Here is a 22,639-nt window from a genome sequence, read left to right as displayed (position 1 = left end):
TTAGCAGCAACAACTGCAATCAAGCGTTTGCAATGAGTCTGTTACAGCGCTGTGGAGGAATTTTGGCCCACTCATCTTGGCAGAATTGTTTTAATTCAGCCACATTGGAGGGTTTTCGAGCATGAACCTCCTTTTTAAGGTCATGCCACAGCATCCCAATTGCTGTGTCACTTTTACGCCAGATGTAATGGGACACACACCTTCCAAAAAGTTCAACTTTTGTCTCGTCAGTCCACAGAGTATTTTCCCAAAAGGATCATCAAGATGTTTTCTGGCAAAACTGAGACGAGCCTTTATATTCTTTTTGCTCAGCAGCAATTTTTGTCTTGGAACTCTGCCATGCAGGCCATTTTTGCCCAGTCTCTTTCTTATGGTGGAGTCATGAACACTGACCTTAACTGAGGCAAGTGAGGCCTGCAGTTCTTTAGATGTTGTTGTGGGGTCTTTTGTGACATCTTGGATGAGTCGTCGCTGCGCTCTTGGGGTAATTTTGGTCGGCCAGCCACTCCTGGGAAGGTTCACCACTGTTCCATGTTTTCACCATTTGTGGATAGCTGGAGTCCCAAAGCTTTAGAAATGGCTTTATAACCTTTTCCAGACTGATAGATCTCAATTACTTTCTTTCTCATTTGTTCCTGAATTTCTTTGGATCTCAACATGTGTAGCTTTTGAGTATCTTTTGGTCTACTTCACTTTGTCAGGCAGGTCCTATTTAAGTGATTTCTTGATTGCGAACAGGTGTGGCAGTAATCAGGCCTGGGTGTGACTAGAGAAACTGAACTCAAGTGTGATAAACCACAGTTCCCTATCAGTCGGTCACTCCGAGTCACGTCGGTGACCGACGAATTGGGATCTCGCTTAGAGAGACCAATCCACTTCGAGTGTAACTAAACGAGCCAATGCACATTGGCATGCGATTATTGCATCCAGCTTCCGCTAATCACAGCGTGAGTATAAGTAGGCAGCAGGTGCAGCGCATATTCAGCTTTTCGCTTCGGAGCCGAGCGGTTACATTGTTCTGCTCCTGACCTGACCTGCTGACGAGTGAATTCAACGAGTTAAGCACGCTCTTTGGGAGACTCTCGTGCTGGCGGTACGGCGCTTCAGCGGTGGTGGTTCTTCCTGTGTCGAGTGGATTGCACACATCAGGTTGCACTACCCCCTGATTGTGTTGCAAGCGGCCATCTCCCCTGTGCGCTTCAGCACACTGAAAGAGTGATTTCTCTAAAAGAGCATTCACGAGTGTGTCTTTTTAAAGACGATGTTGCATCTGGCAAACTCGACGTTATGTCTTTGTAAAGACGAGTTGGGTCTTGCTTCAGACAACGTGTCACCCGTGCATTTCTGGATGCGGTCGTTACCTGGTGCCGTGTGATGGTCATGATCGCTGTCTCACGTGCCTGGGCAGTAAGCATGCTGAGGTGGCGTTCGTGGATGAGGCATCTTCTCATGGTGGGAAGATGATCATCTTGGAGTTGCGGGCTAGGCTCCGATACCTCGACAAAGGGACGGAGCTCTGTTGCCTCTGCCTCGATCTGGCTCTCGTTCTGGCTGCAGACAGACGGGGATTACTTCAGGCAGTGGCATGGGTGGTCTGAGGATTATAGTGGTGGCAAACCCTCCAGGGAACCAACCCTCGAGGGACCATCGCTCCTCTTGCGCTCCAAAACCAGTTGAGCTGTCAGTGGAACGTGCTGGGATGCACCAGCAGTTACCCTGGCGCTACGGCGTTACTGCAGGTTCCTCAGGCTAAAAGCACTGAGGGACATGCACGGGGGTGGTCACGATCCGGAAGCTCTGAGAGCTTTGTACCGCTTCTGACCTCGCGCTACGAGCGACGAAGGTCATGGCGCGGTCTCTGGGTCGTGCGATGTCCACACTTGTGGTCTAGGACGTTCACCCCTGGCTGTGTCTGGTCGACATGGGGACGCCGACCAAAGTATCAGTTCCTCAAGGGCCCTGTGTCCCAGACTGGCCTCTTCGTCGACGCAGTCAAGAACATGGCCCAGCAGTTCTCGGCTGCTCACGAGCAGGCTGAGGCGATCCAACACGTCCTACCCCGGCGGGCAGCTGCTGCCTCCACCCATCCACCGGCTGCAGCGCCCCAGCCTGCTTGTCGCCGAGGGCGGACCCTGTGTCCGTCCCCGCTCCCGCACCGCATCCGCAGCAGCCTCTAGAAGCGGTGCCGTTGAGCTGGGCGTAGGCCGGCCGCCCTGCCCGTCCTGGCCCCCGTCAAACCTGGCGGTGAGCGGAAGAGCAAGAGGCCCGGGACGGGCGACCCAGAGAGAGAGAGAGAGAGGACTGCTTCGGGAGTTGGCGGATGCGCCTCCCCCGGAGGAGGGCCGGGTGGAGATTCTCCTGTTTCAAAAATCTCGACAAGAAGCTGTTGTCTCTGCCTCTGGGTCCCAAGAGGGCATGGAGAGTCACGGACGGACCAACTCCGGACCGCACTCATCCTCCTCTTTCGCCAGCTGGCAGCAGTGGGCGGTTCGAGAGCGTCATCAAAGGCCCTACTCACGCACCCTCTGACAAACCTCGGAACCAGGTAAGCGTGCACCGAACACTCAGACTTCTTTGGTCCGCCACGGGTCGTGTTCCTGTGTTCTACCTGTTCCTGTGGGTGCATCTGTCCCCGAGATTGGTTTGCAGCGGTCGACCTGAAGGACGTGTACTTCCATGTGTCAATTCCTTCCACGCCACAGGCCATTCCTGCAGTTTGCGTTCGAAGGACGGGCATATCAGTACAAGGTCCTGCCCTTCGGGCTGTCCCTGTCACCCCGTGTCTTCACGAAAGTTGCGGAGGCAGCCTTTGTTCCCATGAGAGAACAGGGCGTTCGCATTCTCAACTACCTCGATGACTGGCCCATACTGGCTCAGTCTCAGGACCAGTTGTGCGAACACAGGGATTTGGTGTCACACCTCAGCCAGTTGGGCCTTCGGGTCAACTGGGAAAAGAGCAAACTCTCCCCGATGCAGAGGATCTCTTTTCTCAGTATGGAGTTGGATTCGGTCAGTCAGGCAGCACACCTCACGCAGGAACGTGCTCAGTCGGTGTTGAACTGCTTGAATACGTTCAAGAGCAGGACAGCAGTCCCACTGAAACAATTTCAGAGGCTCCTGGGGCATATGGCAGCTGCAGCGGCAGTCACGCCGCTGGGGCTGCTTCATATGAGACCGCTTCAACACTGGCTCCATGGCCGAGTCCCGAGGTGGGCGTGGCAGCGCGGCACTCACCGGGTCAAAGTCACACCGGCCTGCCGCCGAACCCTCACCCCGTGGTCAGACCTCTCGTTTCTGCGGCCTGGAGTGCCCCTGGAACAGGTCTCCAGGCATGCTGTGGGTTACACAGATGCCCCCACCACCGGCTGGAGCGCCACGTTCGACGGGCTTGCAGTGTCTGGGGTTTTGACGGGCCCCCAACTGCACTTGCACATCAATTGCCTAGAGTTGCTAGCGGTACATCTGGCCTTGATCCGTCTCAGAAGGCGCTTACGAGGCAAACACGTACTGGTCCGCACGGACAACACTGCGACCGTTGCGTACATCAACCGACAAGGTGGTCTGCGCTCCTGTCGCATGTCGCAACTTGCCCGCCACCTCCTCCTCTGGAGTCAGAAGCATCTGAGGTCGCTTTGTGCCATTCATATTCCGGGCTTGCTCAACCGGGCAGCCGACGAGCTGTCACGAGTTGCGCTCCCCGGAGAGTGGAGACTCCGTCCCCAGATGGTTCAGCTGATTTGGAGATGTTTCGGACCCGCTCAGGTAGACCTGTTTCCGTCTCTAGAAACCTCTCATTGCCAGTTGTTTTACTCCCTGACCGAGGGAACACTCAGCACGGACGCACTGGCACACAGCTGGCCACGGGGCCTTCGCAAGTATGCGTTTCCCCCAGTGAGCCTTCTCGCACAGATACTATGCAAGATCAGGGAGGCGAGGAGCAGGTCCTGCTCGTGGCGCTGTACTGGCCCACTCGGACTTGGTTCCCAGAACTGATGCTCCTCGTGACAGCCCCTCCTTGGCAGATTCCTCTGAGGAAGGATCTACTGACTCAGAGACGGGGCACCTTATGGCACCCGCGTCCAGACCTAAGAAGCTGGAAACTTCATGTCTGGTCCCTGGACGGGACACGGAGGTTCTAGGGGGGTAGTTGTCACCATCACTTCGGCGCCGTCTACGAGACAGGCTTACGCCTTGAAATGGAACCTGTTCGTCGAGTGGTGTTCTTCTCACTGAGAAGACCCCCAGAAGTGCCCGATCAGAGTCGTGCTCTCCTTTTTGCAGCAGGGGTTGGAGCAAAGGCTGTCTCCCTCCACCCTTAAAATCTATGTGGCTGCGATTGCTGGCAACCGCGACCCCGTGGAAGGGAAGACGGTTGGTAAGCATGACTTGGTCATCAGGTTCTTTAGGGGGGCAAGAAGGTTAAATCCTCCACGGCCCCCCTCTATACCCTCTTGGGACCTGTCTCTAGTGCTCAAAGCACTACAGCAGGGCCCATTTGAGCCTCTGCAGACAGTTGAGCTGCAGTTTCTTTCAATGATGACTCTGCTCCTGCTTGCATTGGCCTCCATGAAGAGGGTAGGGGACCTGCACGCATTTCGGTCGACGACTCGTGCCTAGAGTTTGGGCCGGCTGACTCCCAGGTAATCCTGAGGCCCCGGCCTGGCTATGTGCCCAAGGTTCCCACTACTCCCTTCAGGAACCAGGCGGTGAGCCTGCAAGCGCTGCCCTCGGAGGAGGCAGACCCAGCCCCTGTTGCTTTGTCCCGTCCGAGCGTTGAGATGCTACGTTGACAGGACACAAAGCTTCAGGACCTCAGACCAGCTCTTGTCTGTCACGGAGGCCGGCAGAAGGGGAAGGCCGTCTCCAAGCAGAGGATGGCCCACTGGATAGTGGACACCATCACCCTGGCTTATCAGGCACAGGGTGTGTCCTGCCCGTTCAGGTTGAGAGCTCACTCTACTAGAGCTGTTGCATCCTCCTGGGCGTTGGCTTGTGGCGCCTCGCTGGCAGATATTTGTAGAGCTGCGGGCTGGGCGACCCCTAACAGGTTCGCTAGGTTCTATAGCCTTCGTGTGGAACCGGTTTCCTCCTGTGTTCTCACCTCAAACGGGTAGAAGCACTGAGAGGCTCCGTTTTCGGGTCGGCTTGCTAAAACTGCTCCAGAGAGTCCGTACTGTAGACCCTGTCGAGTTCCTCTGTCCCCTCGGCAGTCAGACGTGGCAGAGCGTCTGACGCCAGGCCCTCACTCATTGAATCCGTGAGAACCGGTAGAGGGCTGGGTCCCATATGTAAGGCCTAATCGGATCCCATATGTGTATAGTCCACGGTATAGCCTGAGAGCCCGTGTTTCCCCGGCAGGTGTTCTGCCATTATCCAAGAGGTACAATCTCCTCTAATCTTCCATATGCGCCTAAACGGTTGATCATATGCGTAAGTGCTCCGAACCTCCTTCGGGAAGGGTGGGTTTCCGCAGCATCCGGTTCCAAGTGGAACGGGTACGTTTCTTCCCAGTGTTATCCAGTCTTACTGAGTGGGTAGTGCCATGGCAACAGTAGCTGGTCTTCTGTGCTAGCCCTGACCTGCGCTAAAAAATAGGGGCTCAGGAGGCTTCTACATGACACTGGAAGGGGCAGTATCCGTGGCCCTTTGGTAGGGATCCCAATTTGTCGGTCACCGACGTGACTCGGAGTGACCGACTGATAGGGAACGTCTCGGTTACGTATGTAACCCTCGTTCCCTGAAGGAGGGAACGGAGACGTCACGTCCCGTCGCCACGGCTGCTGTACCACCGCTGAGCGGCCGGGTCACCGGCTCGGCTCCTCAGCGAAAACCTGAATATGCGCTGCACCCGCTGCCTACTTATACTCACGCTGTGATTAGCGGCAGCTGGATGCAATAATCGCATGCCAATATGCATTGGCTCGTTTAGTTACACTCGAAGTGGATTGGTCTCTCTAAGCGAGATCCCAATTCGTCGGTCACCGACGTGACGTCTCCGTTCCCTCCTTCAGGGAACGAGGGTTACATACGTAACCGAGACTTTATGTTTTAACAGTTATGTTTAAAAACTTTTTCACACAGGGCCATGTGGGTTTGGATTTTGTTTTCCCTTCATTTAAAAACTGCATGTTGTGTTTACTTTGATTAATATTTAAATTTGTTTGATGATCTGAAACATTAAAGTGTGACAAACATGCAAGAAAATAAAAAATCAGGAATGGGGCCAACACTTTTTCACACCACTGTATATATATATATATTGAATTTATAAATGTGTATGTATATATTTATGTATGTCTGTGTGGTTGTACATATAGATATATATAGTTGTTTTTTGGTGTTTGGCTTAGTGTTATGTTAGAATCATTATTATACTCTTATACCTATTGTTCTTTAATATTTTGAATTGTTTTTAGCTTTATATTTTTTGTTTTTCATTTAAATGTTAAGTTTTAAAATTTTGTTGTTGTTTTTCAATAGGGACCTACTATCTATTTTGTCCAATCTCTTATACATAGTTTTTAAATGAATCATTCGTTGCATAACTCAGCTGTGTTATTATTGTGTCTCCCAGTCCTGATGTTTCACAATTTAAAGCCCACCCATGCACTCTAACTTGTGACAGTATCTATTCATGTGTGGTTTCGATGGTGACTGGGCTGAGCTTATGAGGAGAGCATATGAGGTTGTTTTTGAGATGTCATTATGACAGAAGTTTCAGAGGCTTTATGATTCATAGTATCATGATGTCCAACCTCCAAGAGCGAATATTTCCATTCAGTAGAATAATAACGTGATGTATGTCATGATAATATCAGTGTACATATATGAATACCGTTTATTTTAACACATCAAAAAAATAAAAAAAAGTATTCCAAAACTAGTTTATCACCTGCGTTAATTCTTTATGACATTCTTTTAAACAAAGAAAAAATATCAAAGACAGACCTTCTCTATAAAAACTTTAAGAAGGTGAAATAAAAAGGAGTAAAGAAAGCAGCAGGGAGAAAAAGAACAAATCCAGTCTGGCCTTTTTCCTTTTTACCAACCCGCCTCTGCCTCATTTCTACCCCACCCATTGCATTCCTCTACAAAAGCATCCTCAAATCACACCACCTTCACTAGAGGTAACAGTTCGGTAGGGTGGGAGACTAACTTAAAGAAAAAGACGTCCAAAAACAAGAGGAAACTTACAGAGAATTTTCTTCAAATAGCTACAATAAAAGGTAAAGTTCAAACTTATTACTCTTTGCAAAATTTTGGTATATTAAAACAAACAGCTAGGTTATATATATATATATATATAAAAAAAGATTTGAAATATTAAATGATTTGCTTCAAACAAAATCATATAAATCAAATTCAAAATACATTTAATGTGAAATTAAAAAGAAAATAAGTAGAAAAAAGTAAAGCAATAAATCAGACAGCTTATTACATGAGGTTAACGGGTGGTGCCTTTTTGTTTTCAGACGACAAATAAGTATTTTGAGGAAGACCAAGCAGATATCAATGTTTAGAAGGGCATTGACGGCTACAACACTCATTAACATTTATCATGTTGCCTTTGCATATAACAAAACCTACCCGATCTCATGAATGTGCGTGTAAATAGCACGCCAAAATAAAAATAAAAATTCGTGGTATTGATACGCAAAAATGGACTTTGGCGTAGCTATGTGTAGGGTTAGGGTTGTGGGGTAGATGCATATCATATACACGCGAAAACTGCGTATTATATGCACGCCAAACACGCGCGTGTCATATATACCATAGATATACATATATATATATATGTCTATGTTATATAAAGCAAAGTCCATTTTTTCGTATCAATACCACGAGTTTTCATTTTTATTTTGGCGTGCTATTTTTACGCATTTTCATAAGAACAAAACATAAGTCATTACGTTACAAAATTGTTATATTGTAGTGTTGGGATTCACTGTGGACTTCTATCTTTTTGTTCATTGTTAGAATATAACTGAACTGAATCCTGGACAGCATGCAGACATAAAAAACGAAATTCCTCACTCATTCATGATTTGAGCTCAGTCTAGTTTTCAGAGAAGAATTATCATTGAGTAGACAGAAATAATACAATTTTGGAGGAGCCGGGCAGCATGTTAATCATTCAGAGAGCTGCTGAATGATTCACCGTCAACCGTAAAAACAGCAACAATTACCGTTAGTAATTTTGCTGGTGCCCACGCACCACCTGGTCACCTTCTCTAGCTCCTCACCGATCCATTGTGCTTTGTTAGTGCTGAGTAGGAAGGTAATGCAGTGCACAATAGTGGACTACAGGGTCTTAAGTGCAGTCCACACATTCTAACCGTAGTTTTAAACCCAGAGGAGATACAAGAGACGTTCAGTGAGATCAACATGAATAAAAGCCACAGGCATTTGAGGGCGAGTGTACAAAACAACAAGCAGTTCACCGAAAAGGTAGGCCTACTCAGTGTTTTTTTTCCTACAAATGAAATTAAAGAATAGAGTAGAATAGAACAGAATAGACCCCTCTCTCAGGGAGTGGCAGTTACATAACAAATGTATCTAAAAGCAGATTTTAGGACCTGTTGAGACTTGAGGCTTGCTTCATGATTTGGGTTTTCTTAGAGATGTTGTTTTTTTCCCCCGCTGTAGCCCTCAGATATAAATTCCTGTACAGGCCTGTCTAAAGGGAGGAGCCATTGAGTTTCTGTGCAAACACATAAGAACTAGTTCAGAATATGTCTTACAAAATATACCATGATGCAAACAGGAAGGATTCAAAACCACTATCTTCACCACTGCTTTTGCAGAGTGTGCATTTTTTCTTTGTTTTACTTTTGTTTTAACACTATTTTCAAACTGAGAGCATCAATAATATGTCTAATCTATTATTATTATTATTACTATCTAATCTCCTTTATTCCTCTTTCAGAATGGGCTCGTCTGCTGTACAGATCGTGTGTATGGCACTGGGGATTTTAGGTCTCATTGCAGCAGTTGTGACCATTGCTGTTCCAAGATGGAAGGTTTCTGCTTTTATTGGTCAGAATATTATCACTGCACAGGTAAACCATTGCTGCAATTTCAAAAAGTTCAATTCAAAGGAAAAATGTGTATGTTTGTGCAGTGCACAGATATTAAGCTTAATCATAATTTACTCATATTATTTCCAAAACTGCAAAGTAAATCTTTGACAGAATATCTGAGGGTTAGGGTCGTCAAGCTGACACAAAACACCATAAACATGGTCCATGGGACCACATATTCTAAAATCTCACGAAGCCATATAACAGCTTTATACGAGGAACAGACTGAAATTTAAGTCATTATTTACCAAACATGATTTGACAGCTGTGGTTACTATTCACTTGAATTACGTTTACATCAGTATTGTTATTGTTAATCAAAAAGTAGTTTTCATTGATAGGAATAAAGCTGAAATGTAAATATTAGGTGAAAAACTTTAACTTTAAAAACTAAAGCTCCAAAATACATAAAAATAAGTTAATGCTAAAATATTAATATAATTAATATAATATATTTTTATATTAATATTCATAATATAAAAGCTATAGATATTTAAAAACAACTATAGGCCTACCAAAACCACATACATATATATATATATATATATATATATATATATATATATATATAAAAATTTATAGCTGTTTAATAGTCTACCTTGCAGAAAGATGGAGACTAGCACGATTATTACAGCGACATTTACTATAAATATTTAATTTCATGTTCCATGGTGGAAAGAAAATTCTTTTAAAGGATGCTGATTGAATTCTATGAATAAGAAGGTATACTTCATGTTTCCTTTGCCACACAGGTTCAGGAAGAGGGCTTGTGGATGGAGTGTGTGGTTCAGAGTACCGGACAGCAGCAGTGTAAATCCTACGACTCGCTGCTCATTCTGAGCTCTGACCTCCAGGCGGCCCGCGCCATGACCATCATCAGCTGCATGCTCACTGTCCTGTCCCTGCTCATTCTGTGCGCCGGCGCCGAATTCACCACCTGCATCGACAACGAAGAAGTCAAACCCAAAGTGAGTCTGGTGTCTGCCATTGGGCTGATCATCGCGGGCTTATTGCTGATCATCCCCGTGAGCTGGGCCGCTCATAATGTCGTGCGCGACTTCAACAATCCACTGGTAGCCCAGTCTCATAAGAGAGAGCTGGGAGCCTGTATCTTTGTGGGCTGGGGAGGAGGAGTCCTGCTCCTGCTGGCCGGAGGTTTGTTGTGCTGCTTCAGCAGACCCCGCTCCGGAGGATCCGGCGGAGCCGCCAAATACTACAGCAACAGCGACTCTGCACCAAGCAAGAACTACGTGTAGATAAATTGGGTTAAACTAAGCATTTATCGCAGAAATTGAAGCTGTAGTATGTGAAATATGTCTATGTTAGTCTTTATAGTTGGTAGGTAATGATGAGAATAACATAAACCAGAAAAGGTCAAGATCTGCAAAGATGTAAATATTACTTATTTAGAGCTGGTGTCTTTATGCTTTTAAATTAGTTTCATATAATTTACTGCTGCAATATTTTTAGAGTAGCTAATAAACAATGCACTTGTTTATTAAAATTCAGGGATGGGCCGAGCTTGTGTCCAAAAATACTTTCAGGTCATTTTATCTGTGCCAGTCCTCATCATTTCAATAATGCTACTGAATAACTGAATTCATTATTTTTGAGCAATAAAGAACAGATATTTTTTTCAAGAACCTTTTAGGATAAGGGAATCTACTTTAATCTGTACAATTGCTACACAATTTTGTGTGTGTGTGTGTGTGTGTGTATTAGGTCAATCATTTCTGTTGCCTTTCTGTATTTTCAATAAAACTGACTGATTTAAGACATTTGTGTGTGTAAAGGAACAATGAGCTTTTGACACATAAATAAATCTTTGTTAAAATTACACTGGCATTTATTTCAAATACTACAAAACATATATTAAAATGGGCTTCAAACTAATCTGGTCACATTAAAAAAAAAAAAAAGGAAATCCCTGAAGAGCAAAATTTGGTCTGAAATGGACTGTAAAATGCTATCCCATGAAAACAATTAACATAATTCTACAAAATCTTCTTTCCAATGTACACATTTTACGACTTCATTATTTGCATATCTTGTACATGTCCATTTGCTTTTTTCTTTTCATTCTACTGGGGTCTCTCTTCAGCTAGTTGCTCTCCAGTTCGCTCACTCGCTTGGTCAACTGCTCAACCATCTCTCTCAGCTCCTTCACCTCGTTCTGCAAGGCCTGCACGTCCTATATATGAAACAGAAAGAAAGGCAGAATGAGTTTGTGTGACAGAAAGGTTAAATAATACAATAAACAGGCAGTGGATTCCTGTGTTCTCTTACCACGCAGTCAGACTGTCGGTTACTCGAGGAAGTTGACGTGGTGACCATCAAGCTCTTGATGACTTTGAACTCTTTGTTTTTGGTGGTAGCCACAAAACCGTCTTTCAAGGAGATCAGGATCGGTTCCCCATTTTTACCAGAAAACCAATCATCTGCCTCCACTGATGGCTCTGGACCAATCGTGTCGGGGTAAAGGTCTTCTTGAAATAAATCAGACTAAAGCAAAGAAATGAAAATGCCGGATTAAGACAGTGGAACAAATAAGCAGCACTTACTAAACAGTGTGGCATTAATAAACTACCATTCAAAAAATTTGGGGGCGGTACAGGTTTTTTTTATGTTTTTGAAAGAAGTGAGTATAGTAAAACAGTAATATTGTTAAATATTGTTCCAGTTTGAAAATAACTATTTTCTAATTTTAATATTTTAAAATGTGACTTATTCCTGTGATTTAAAGCTGTATTTTCAGCATCATTACTCCAGTCTTCAGTTTCACATGATCCTTCAGAAATCATTCTAATATTCTGATTTGCTGCTCAAAAAAACATTTCTTAGTATTATCGATCCTGAAAACAATTTCGCAGCTTAATATTTTTGTGGAAACTGTGATACTTTTAAGGATTATTTGATGAATAGTTGAAGTACACAGTATTTATTTCAAACAGAAATGTTTGTAACATTATAAATATCTTTACTGTCACGTTTGACCAATTTGAAGTCGGCATGAAATCAAAATGGACAGTTCTCATTTTTTTTTATTGTTTTATAAACCTGTTATTTCTTTCAAACAAAAAACTCTTACTGACCACAAACCTTTAACAACATTTAAGCTGATCGTTGAAACTTACCTTACGAGGCACAGTCATAACAACAGGTTCACACTTTCTCTCGTGGAGTTTATAGAACCTAAAATAAATATGAAATAATGCATCATTTAAAATACTGACCTTTTTGTATGTTTGTGGGAGAAAGCAAGTACACTATAGGCCTGGCTGAAAGGCTGGATGTGTTTACCTTGCAATCTCACACTTGTTGATTTCCAGGCCTCTCTTGGGCATGTAGCCCATGCCCTTCTGACTCTCTTTACTGCTGTACATGGAGAGATAGTGAACGTAAGGTGCTTCGTCTGTCACCTCAAAGTATCTGATGCTGCTGTCACCCTGTCAAAACATGTTCATTGGTTTGGTTAAAACATCCATCTTCATGAACAAACAACTCTTCATGACCATAAAATCTGAACTTGGTTCAAAACTTGAATGTCTTTCTTAGTTCCTTACCTTGCCACAAAGGTAGACTATACCAGTGTCAGGATCAAAGAAAGGTAGCAGCACCCCACTGCTGGTGTCCAGCTCCTGCAGGGTCAAGGGCTCACCAAAGTTTTGCTGCGGCCACAAACAAACTTTTGTGAGTCACTTACTTGTGAAACTACAGAAGTCAACATTTGAAGTGGATCAAAACCTTTCATCAAAGTTGTCCTAAAACCAAAATGCGTTCTTGTCTTAGGGCAACTTTGATTAACTTTTCTGATCCACTTCAAATGTTGACTAATAAAATAATAAATAATAAAAAAGAGAGCTTCTGAAGCACAAGGTGTACTTACAGGATCCCACAGTGCCACCTGCCGCTCACTCATGCGGCTGAAACCGGTGGTCAGGATCTTGCCATCAGACACAAACACAGCTCTGACTGGCCTGGAGCCTTCATGAGGCTTGTCCTTCTCCTGAACACACATATACATAGAAACAAGTCGTATGAGCAGCTGGCAGAAAGGAGCGTATAAGAAAGAAAAATGTTCATGAAAATGTTGACAATTTTAATTAAATGCTTTCACTGAACTTAAAATGTTAAAATTAGGACAAAAATGTGGCCACATTAACTGTTTTTAGTGAATTTTCACCAGCAAAATCCAGCTGTTTAAAAAGAAATCGATATAATTGGGAATTTTGTGAAGATTTTATGCAGATGTCGCAGCAGGTTCAATTTGGTTTCTTTTCTTTTTTTTGTCTGCAAAATTTTGTTATTGTGTCTGCATTTTAAGAAAACAGCTTTCTGAATACTCACATGATCATAAAAAAACACTAATGAAATGCTGTAAAAATTGCCTCAAGACTACATGAAACCCAACAATTAACTAACTGATCTTTTCAGTACAGCAACAAGAGCATCCTCCTGCCACCACAAGACGAGACCTTTCTGGATGCGACAACAAAATCAATGTGGAGAACAGTAAACAATGCAACCATATTAATTATTTATACCCCATGCATTCTTTTTTTTAGCATTATTCACACTATTTTTTTTTTTTTTTTACAGTGAAGGCATGCACATACATCGATGACGGAGCCCTTGCGGGGGTCTATCACGCGTAATTTCTTGTCCTTGCAGGAAGTGAGGATCTGAGAGCCGTTTCTGTTCCAGCAGGCGCTGTAGATCAGATCAGTGTGCACTGAGTCAATGCGCACCACTGCCTCTCCACGAGCCACGTTCCACAGGATGATCACGTTATCACAGCCTGCAAGAAGAAAACCAGAGAAAGAGAGGGACATGGTAGACAGAGGGGAGAAAGGAAAACAACATGTCAAATTTACGATGAACCTAAGATGTGTGTAAAGAATTGTGCTTTCAGCATCAGCAGAGGGCGCCATCGTGCCATTTCAACTGCCTCTAAATTGTACAACTGAGTGCATACATATAGGTGTAGCTCTAGCCTGCACTTTGGCTATTGAGTGGGTGTCTAATGCTGGCTTACCTGCACTCATTAGCACATTGTGGGCAGTGGGGTGCCAGCTGAGGATGCCCACGCGTTTAGAGTGACCGTCCAGCTTCACAACTGGGTCCTTCAGTGGTGATATGAGACCTCCATCTGGAATCTCCCAGATCTATTACATAACAACATTGAACTTATGTTATAATAAGTAGCATGAGCAAGACTTGCCGCAGTATTATATTTTTCACACCAGTACGGTGGCTGTGTTCAAACGGTAATATACCGGTATTACTGCTTGTTGTATGCTAGGTGGTGCTAAGGGGTCATTTTTTGCTGTGCATTTGGGGTTCTCAAGGGGCTCACAGGGGTTCCTAAACTTTTTTGTTAGCTGAACCCCTTAGAAGTAAAATGTTGACTTGAAGTACCCCCTGAGAATAAATAAATTCAATTTCAATAAATTAAGAACAAATTTGCATGCTCATGGTTCTCTGATGTCAGTTAATGATCACATAGCATGCAAGTAAGCATAAAACATTTCATCTATTTTTGAGTGTGTTATTTCCATTGTTTTCATTTTAAAACTCTAGAGAACTACACAACTTACAATTTAAAATTATATTGCAATTTAATAATATACATTGTTTATTATTATGATTTAATAATAATATATTTAATAACACATATTATTTATTTGTTTGTTTGTTTGTTTTAACTAAACATTTTAATGCAATTTAAAAATAAAGAAAGTTAAATTATGAATTCACACAGTTCAAATATTAAACATGTTTCTCATGTATGAAAAGTATCTGTAGATATGAGTGTCCATATAAGCATTATTTAAGACTATTCCATTCGTTATGGGATATATGAACTGTTGTGGAGAAGTACATTTCATTAATAATTTTCCCCTTTTAAACCTGCATAAATTTCCTTACCAGCATCACATTACCAAGCTTAATATGACTTGTTTTGAACACATAATTTGATCATTTAAGTAATTCATTTATTATTGATTACATTTATTTTGTTTATGATCATGTGGATGGCACTGGGCAGAGAATTGTGAATTATACTAGCATTTTCACTTTAGTACGACTACTGTTCAACTGGTTTGGTGCATAAATGTAATTTGATCAAACCATTGGCACTCACCATGACACTACAGTCTTCAGAGCCACTGGCAATGATGTTGTCATTATGTGGGCAGAATTCGATGTCCAATACAGGTCCAGTGTGACCACAGACAGTGGGCTGGGACATATCAATGCGACCCGTCTATAACACAAATCAAATGGAGGAATGAGTTATTAAGGAAAACACTAGTATGGAGTGGAAAACATAAACATACACAAATAAACCCATTAACAAGACCTTCAAATGACTAAATATAGAATATCAACTCAAAACCTTTATTGCTCTGACAAACAGAGCAGAAAGAGCATGAGAGATCTCAGACGGATGAGGGGGGCTTTGTCAGCTGATCTCAATTTTACAGCTATGCCTTCAATTATGCCTAATAACTACTAACCCGTTTAGAGAGGACAGCACTGTGCAGGAGTTCCCATCATGCACACGGAGAGCACATTCACTCTGCCAAAATCATATTGTTAAATGTGAGTGTTGTGTGCAATCTATAACTTATTATTGCAATAAGTTAGGACCTGCAATAAGTTAAGAAATACTACAGTGATTTATGACTGCACAAAAGCATTGTTGTTCTTAAACTAAAATCATTAAAAACCACTGTTAAATTGAAATACAGCTCAACATAAATTAGAAATGTTGTTTTTGCAACTAACTGAAACTAACTGAATTTAAGATTTTTTTTTATTATTTTGAGATCAATTTTAAATAAATTTAGCTAATAAATTAAAACTAAATACAAATATAAAGAATTAATTAAAAAAAACACTCAAAGAAATCAAAATGAAAATGAAAACTGATAATATAAAGCTAATTCAAAATAAGAATAAATACTATAGAATTATATAATTGATATAAAAATAAAACTAGTCTAATGATAACTGAAGCATTATCAAGACTTAAGTTCTTAAGTTCAAACAGATATTTACAACAACTTCTGGTACAATGGGGTCCGAATGTCTGAGATCAAATTTAATACAAGAATACAAATGACATAATTATCTTTTTCAATCTCTACCATGCTATTTAAATAAATCATTTTTCAAAATCTTAAATAGGCAAATTAGCACCTTTATTTGGAACAACCGTCCACCAAGGATAGCTTTTAAAACTTTATGCAAATCAAAAGAAAATGGGGGCCTAGGACTCCCAGATTTTCAGTTATACTATTGGGTGGCACAAACAAAAAATAGCATAAATTGGAAATTAAAAAAATTTGCAGCTTACATTCAAAAATCTCTATTTTGTCACCTTTGTCTTATAATCCTGATTTACCATCCTCTATAGGCAGGACATTATTTACTAAGTGAAAAGATCAAGGTATTGTCTCTTTTAAGCAAGTTCTTAAAGAGGACACCCTTAAATATTTTTCTGAATTAAGTACTACAAGTACTTACATCTTAGACATTTGATAAACGATCTTCTTGCAAAGGGTCATATCTCACTGGGACTATCTAAATTAGAAACCATTCTAGAGAACACATCAATATTGAAAGGGAAAATATCTGAGATATATGCAGTCTTAAGAGACCAAGCCGAGTCATCTTTAACTTCATTAAAAAGCGTATGGCAAAAAAGATCTTGGTTGCAACTTTGATGATGAGCAGTGGGATGTTGTATTTGGGTGTCTTTTTCTCATTCTCTAGTAACAAAATAACTGAACAAAATGATAAATTTATACAAAGAATGTACTTGACCCCAGTTCGCCTTAGTAAGATATATCCTGGTGCATCTCCTTTGTGCAACAGATGGGAGACACATAAGTCACCTTTGTTTCAAAAATTACAAAATACAAAAATTATGCACATTTTTTGGAACTGCGAAAAACTAAAGGAGTTTTGGGATAGTGTACATGAATTCTCTGTTACTGTCTTGGGGAAGAAATATCACAAGACTCCTTTAATATATATTTTTGGGGTGGATTTAAATGAGATATCAGACCGTTTATTTATTAAAAGGGTAGGGTTGATTTCTTACGTATCTAAGAAATGTATTCTATTAAACTGGAAAAAGGAACACTCTCCAACATTTGAACTATTTAAAAATATCAGAAACGACACACTACACATGGAATATTTAACATACAGTTTAAAAAACAAACCCCACATTTTCTTAGAGACCTGGAATATATTGTTTTGAACCTATGAACCCTTTGACTCGTGCCTATACAACTTGACATCCATTATCACATTGACCATTCATGTTCTGTCATTCTATATCAGTTTTGGTTTGCTAACACAAATTGGATTTGATGATGTATGTTTTTATATTTGTATACTATGATACCTGTTTTTGTTTGTTTTTGTTGTATTGTAAATCGAAAAATAAATAATAAAATAGAATACAAATTACAAATTATATTATCAGCATGACAACTTGAGCTAAAAAATAAAAAGTCAGTATTTCTATAGTATCATGCACCCCCTTAATGACTCTACAAGTTTGTGCAAAACCAGATGATCATGTTATCAGTCTCAAAACGGAGCTTTCAAAACTTCCTCAAGCCACCCAAACTAAATAAAAGGGCTTGACTCGAATTCTCGTGTTCATTGGGAAACAATGGCTGGCATTGAGCAAAGCACAGAGTGTAAGATGCACAGCAGATTAAATATGACAGAACTCCCATTCATTCTCTAGTGTAAGACCCAGGAGTGCAGACAGAGCAACATATAGAAACAGAGGAGCAGAGATGATGGACAGAGAAGATGAAAATAAAAGGCATATGAAATAATCTATTCAACTAAAAAAAAAAAGGAAGGCAAGAAAATGTTTCCACCATCTCTCTGTAAAAGATGCAAGCATCCTTTGCTAATTTTGAAAGGCATTTTGAAAACGTAGCGTTTTCAAAAAAAAAAAGTACATATTCAAATTTGAAACCAAGCTGATCATACGAAAAAGCAGGCACATCAAGCCTAAGTGGCAGCTGTCCTTTTCACACAGTTTGTCACTCACTCAATCTGCAAGCTGTCACCACATCCTGTGCAGAGTTGACAGCAGCGCACTCCAAATATGGCAAAAACAAGATGCAAGAGAGCATAAAGAGAAGAGATGCTAGGTCTGGTGACACGTACATATGAAACTCAACCTTGAACTTCCTTATTTAGACAAACACTGCATGACATGTCTACAGTTCAAAATTCAAAGGCCTCGGAAGATCATTTAAAACAGGTAACGGCTTGAAACTATCAAGACCTAAACCTAACTATCCAAATTCATTTTAACATTGGCCTTTATAATACATACAATACTCCCCTTCATCGAAGGTTTGGTTTATAAAAACTTCAATTCATTTGAGCTTAATGAGTCTGACATGCTATCTGGATGCACCTTGCTCAGGGGCAGGACAATGAAAGCTCCTCCACCGCTGGCATCCACAATCATGGCCACAAACTTGGGGTTGACCGAGCAGAAGTTGCTGTCCCAGGTCATCTGGGAGATCCTGATGTCATCATAGCACTGGTCTGCCTTCAACCCCTGGCCGAAGACGTGGCGAAACTTACTGGTCCTGACCACCTTCCTAGACATGATGACCTGAGGAGAGACACAGTGATGGAGAGGGGAAAAGAAAGCATACACATGAGAAAAAATAAATATAGTTTTCATCATTACGTTTTTTGTATCTTATAGGCTTCATGATTCATTGAATTGAAGCCGTTTTTGTTTGAGGTTTAGCTATTCGTGATTTGTGATGAAACTGGCTGACTCCATTCCAGCAATCGATGGTGATTTTAACTCATTGCTGTGGTCAGTAAGTTTGCACTCAAGTTGTGTTCTTCAATTAATACCGAAATTCTCTTAAATTTGCATGAATTATTGTAAATGAATAGTTACAGATAAAATCTACTCAACGTCTTTTTCAACTTTCTATGTTTAAAACTGCATTTAGGCAATAAGCTCAAAGAAAGAGGAAGGAAAAAGGAAATTAGCATGAAGTCACAGAGAAGGAAATGCTCGGGTTACTTCTTCAAGTCTGATGCCACTTTGTCTGCAGGTTTTAGTAATAAAGCATTTTCCTTCATGCCCCCTTCTCATCTATTAAGTTCTCTGTTGCCTACTTTTTTCCTTCTCAACCCTATATCAAATGAACTCTTGTGCATATGCTTAATTAGTTGAATAACAAATGTCACTCTCATTTGCAATGCATCACTGATACCATGTATGCTCACAGCACCTGAAAATAACCTGCAAAATGAAAGGTGCATTAGAGCATTAAATAGACAGAGAGAGGAAACTGTCATAGCTGGACTAGCACCACAGCAGGAGATGTTCAGAACTTCAGTTACACCACATCCTTCCACACAAACATGGAAACCAATGAGTTATTTCTACCTGCTTCAGAGATACTGCTAAATGTTTTCATCGTGATATGATACAGTTAATGTATCACAATAGTTATTATATTCAAAGTGGATGAAAAAGGTGTAATTAACTGCAGGTTGTTCTAAACCGGTGACTTTTTTTCTTGTTTGGAACACAAATGGAGATGTTGGGCCGAATGTGCGCCTCAGTCAGTCACCATTCCTTTTCATTCATGTGTTTATTCATCCAATGAAAGTGGATGTGACCGAGATTCATTCAGCCTAACATCTTTTGTGTTCACCGGAAGAAATAGGCTAAGTCGTGCAGGTTTGGAACGACATGAAGGTGAGACAGTACAATGACAATTTTCAATTTTGCAAGAGCCAATTCTTCAAGGTTTATTATTATTAGCCTACAACTATTATGTTGGCTTGAAATATTTGTTTACGTTGTTTTATACTTTGTCTGCATTTCTTCCAAGCTAACTCTAATATCGTCTGCACTATTTTTATACAATAATATGCAGGACTCAGTCATATCAGCTTCATCTTTATCTGTAAATGCTGTTTAGTTCTCTTACTAAACTTCCTCAAATATTTAACCGTCCCTTGCCCCAGTGCAGAAAGGCACAGCTCGACTCATTTAGCAATGACAAAACATTAACATAAAAGCAGTACTAAACCGAGTACAAACTGAATATATTATGAACGCGCAGAACAGATTAGGACTGTGTTTCCAAATCTTCTCATCTAAACAGCTGATTTTAGGCAGTATAGCAGCGTTTAGGCGCGCCCAGTGTGCTGTCTAGTTAGTCAGCTCAATAGGTCGCAGATAAAGATGCAAAGTGTTACAGTAGCACAACACACAAACACACAGTATGATGGTGGGACAGGGGACTGTACCTGAGAACTGTGGCTGGGGAGGGACTCTGGCTCCTGAGGCGAGAGGATGAAGCGCTGGAGAGGAGAGGGTGAATGCCAGCAGTTGTGGCCAGAGCTCACTCTAAATCAAGGAGGAAGTGAGAGTTTGAGATGTAGATGCGAATGGGAGGTGTCCTCGCTTTATGTTTCCTTTTAAAGTGATTTACGTTGCAAGATGCTGCTCCTCACTTGATCTCACAACTTCATCGTGGTAGTCATAGCAACACAAGCGTGACGTGCGCTCACTCGCATAAAGTTTGTGGTTTCGCCGACATGTTTATCTGAATGTTATCTCTCTTGAACTTTTCTGTATTCACACTCAAATTTCCTACTCTTTCTTTTGTAACAATAGGCAACTAAACACTAAAGCAGTGAAACTCGGCATTAAAGTAATGCCTTTAACTTTAAAAATTACCATGACAACCATATTTGCCGCCAAAATGTCGTAATATTGTTACAAAACTTTGGTAACAATATTAGCCACCACTTTTTTTTTATTCTAAATAATAAATATTGTGAAATCTTCTTAGACTGTTTGAAAGAGGTTAATTTATTTGTTTTGTCATGTTTTTACAGTATGTAGGCTACTTTGGTGGAAACTAGTTCACCATTTATAACCCTTTTACCCTAAAATGACAATATTTGGGTTTGATGATTTAATTTATTTACTATAAATAAGTTATATAAGTATAAACTACTTATGTTTTTCGACAAGACGTGCCCTTCTCACATTCAATTGTAAGGCAACCCTAATTTTCACATTTCAATTTCTAGGCTATTTGCATCTGAACAATGATTAGAATTATTATAATAATAATAATAATTATTATTATTATTATTCTCCGGGGGAAAAAAGGTTATACGGGTTAGGGTTAATTTCTCAAAAGTGACAAATTTAATAAATAGAGGAATATAGTCAAATATTTTTTAAACACCCACAGTCACACAAGCACTTCACTACACCTGTGAGAATAAATAGGCAAATATTAATTACCAGAAGTGGAGGTCAAAAATATAAAAGCATTTCATCAACAGTTTCTATTTCAAATTATTAAAAAAAAAAATAAAGGGAGTCAAACGACAGAATTTAAAAATATAAACCTCAAATTTATTGCACAATTGCTGCAGGAGACCGTGGGGTTTGGAAGATCTGTGTTGTGTGCACAAATTTAATTGTGAACACACAAATAGACTGAGAGATAAATATAGGCCCATAAAACAAACCAACAGAGACACACGCTTGTAGATAAAACCATTTACAACAAGAAATGTTTATGTAAAACCGAAGTAATAAATAAATAAATAAATTTTGTCCTCAGCAAATAAAACAACAAAAAACAAAGGCCAGCATGGCTCAGTGCGTGACCTGTGACAGACTTCATCCAGAAGGTCAACACGGTTTATTAACTGAACATCATTTATGCTGCTACCGACTCATAAGAGTCAATAGAGCGCTGTGGCCACCAGATGGTGCCAAACAACAATCAAATTCAACAAAAACACACGCAGGAGCGGAAACAAAAAACGACAGATCTTTCAGAGACCTCCCGTCTTCCTATGTGCATTAGTATTCTCAGCCTTTGTACTTAAATTAAGATTATCATTGATAGTGGTAACCCATCTCAGAATAATAGCAATAACAACAAGATACCCATTATCATAATAATGCAAAATGTAACTAATGATGAGTAGTATTTAAATTATCATTAACAGGCTATCCAGCACCTGCATACTAAGAAAAAATAAAATAAAAAGTTATTATAGTTTCATACATCATGTCATTATTTTTTACCACAGGACATTAGAATATACAGACAGGGGAACATCATCCTTGTTCCTCCTCTAAAACATGGGTTATGATGCAATCCATTTCCTTTAGGGCTCAATGTAACATGCTCTGCACATTCTCACATCACCTAACTAACTACATGAATAAACACATTCTTGATCAGCATATACGGACACATTCGGCCCCACAAAGGCAATATGCATCAAGAAGGACGCCCAGTCCAAATGCCTGATGACTGACAAGCCATCGTGACCTTTGCCCTTAAAAACATACAACTGTCAGCATTTTTTTCAGTCTTCCATTTTAACCAGAATAAGCAAAGAAGACATGGCAGGATGAAAAGAAAACTGGCCCGAAATCAGTTGTTGAGGTCACTCAGTACAAGTGAGTACTGACAGGGCACCCTGAGAAGAGG

General features: G+C 41.1%; 2 protein-coding genes across 2 annotated transcripts; one reads left to right on the top strand and one right to left on the bottom strand.

The window, feature by feature from the left end:
• The first annotated feature begins 6,638 nt into the window (after window positions 1–6,638).
• On the top strand, window positions 6,639–10,985 carry LOC306864556 (claudin-4-like). Its single transcript, XM_079408651.1, has 3 exons — window positions 6,639–7,226; window positions 8,927–9,059; window positions 9,833–10,985. Exons 2-3 carry the CDS (start codon window positions 8,928–8,930, stop codon window positions 10,334–10,336), a joined length of 636 nt encoding a protein of 211 aa, XP_079264777.1. The 5' UTR covers window positions 6,639–7,226; window position 8,927; the 3' UTR covers window positions 10,337–10,985.
• Window positions 10,718–20,645, bottom strand: LOC306864548 (coronin-1C-A-like). The gene is made up of 11 exons (XM_079408641.1): window positions 20,418–20,645; window positions 18,544–18,747; window positions 15,226–15,348; window positions 14,116–14,245; window positions 13,697–13,878; window positions 12,967–13,086; window positions 12,644–12,748; window positions 12,381–12,526; window positions 12,215–12,272; window positions 11,367–11,582; window positions 10,718–11,271 (listed from the first exon to the last, which is right to left on the bottom strand). The coding sequence occupies exons 2-11, from the start codon at window positions 18,739–18,741 to the stop codon at window positions 11,182–11,184; spliced, it is 1,368 nt and encodes a 455-aa protein (XP_079264767.1). The 5' UTR covers window positions 18,742–18,747; window positions 20,418–20,645; the 3' UTR covers window positions 10,718–11,181.
• Between the last annotated feature and the right edge of the window lie 1,994 nt (window positions 20,646–22,639).

Source organism: Barbus barbus (genome assembly GCF_936440315.1).
Source record: "Barbus barbus genome assembly, chromosome: 4".
NCBI classification, from domain to species: Eukaryota; Metazoa; Chordata; class Actinopteri; order Cypriniformes; family Cyprinidae; genus Barbus; species Barbus barbus.
This window is presented reverse-complemented; position numbering and strand designations above follow the sequence as displayed.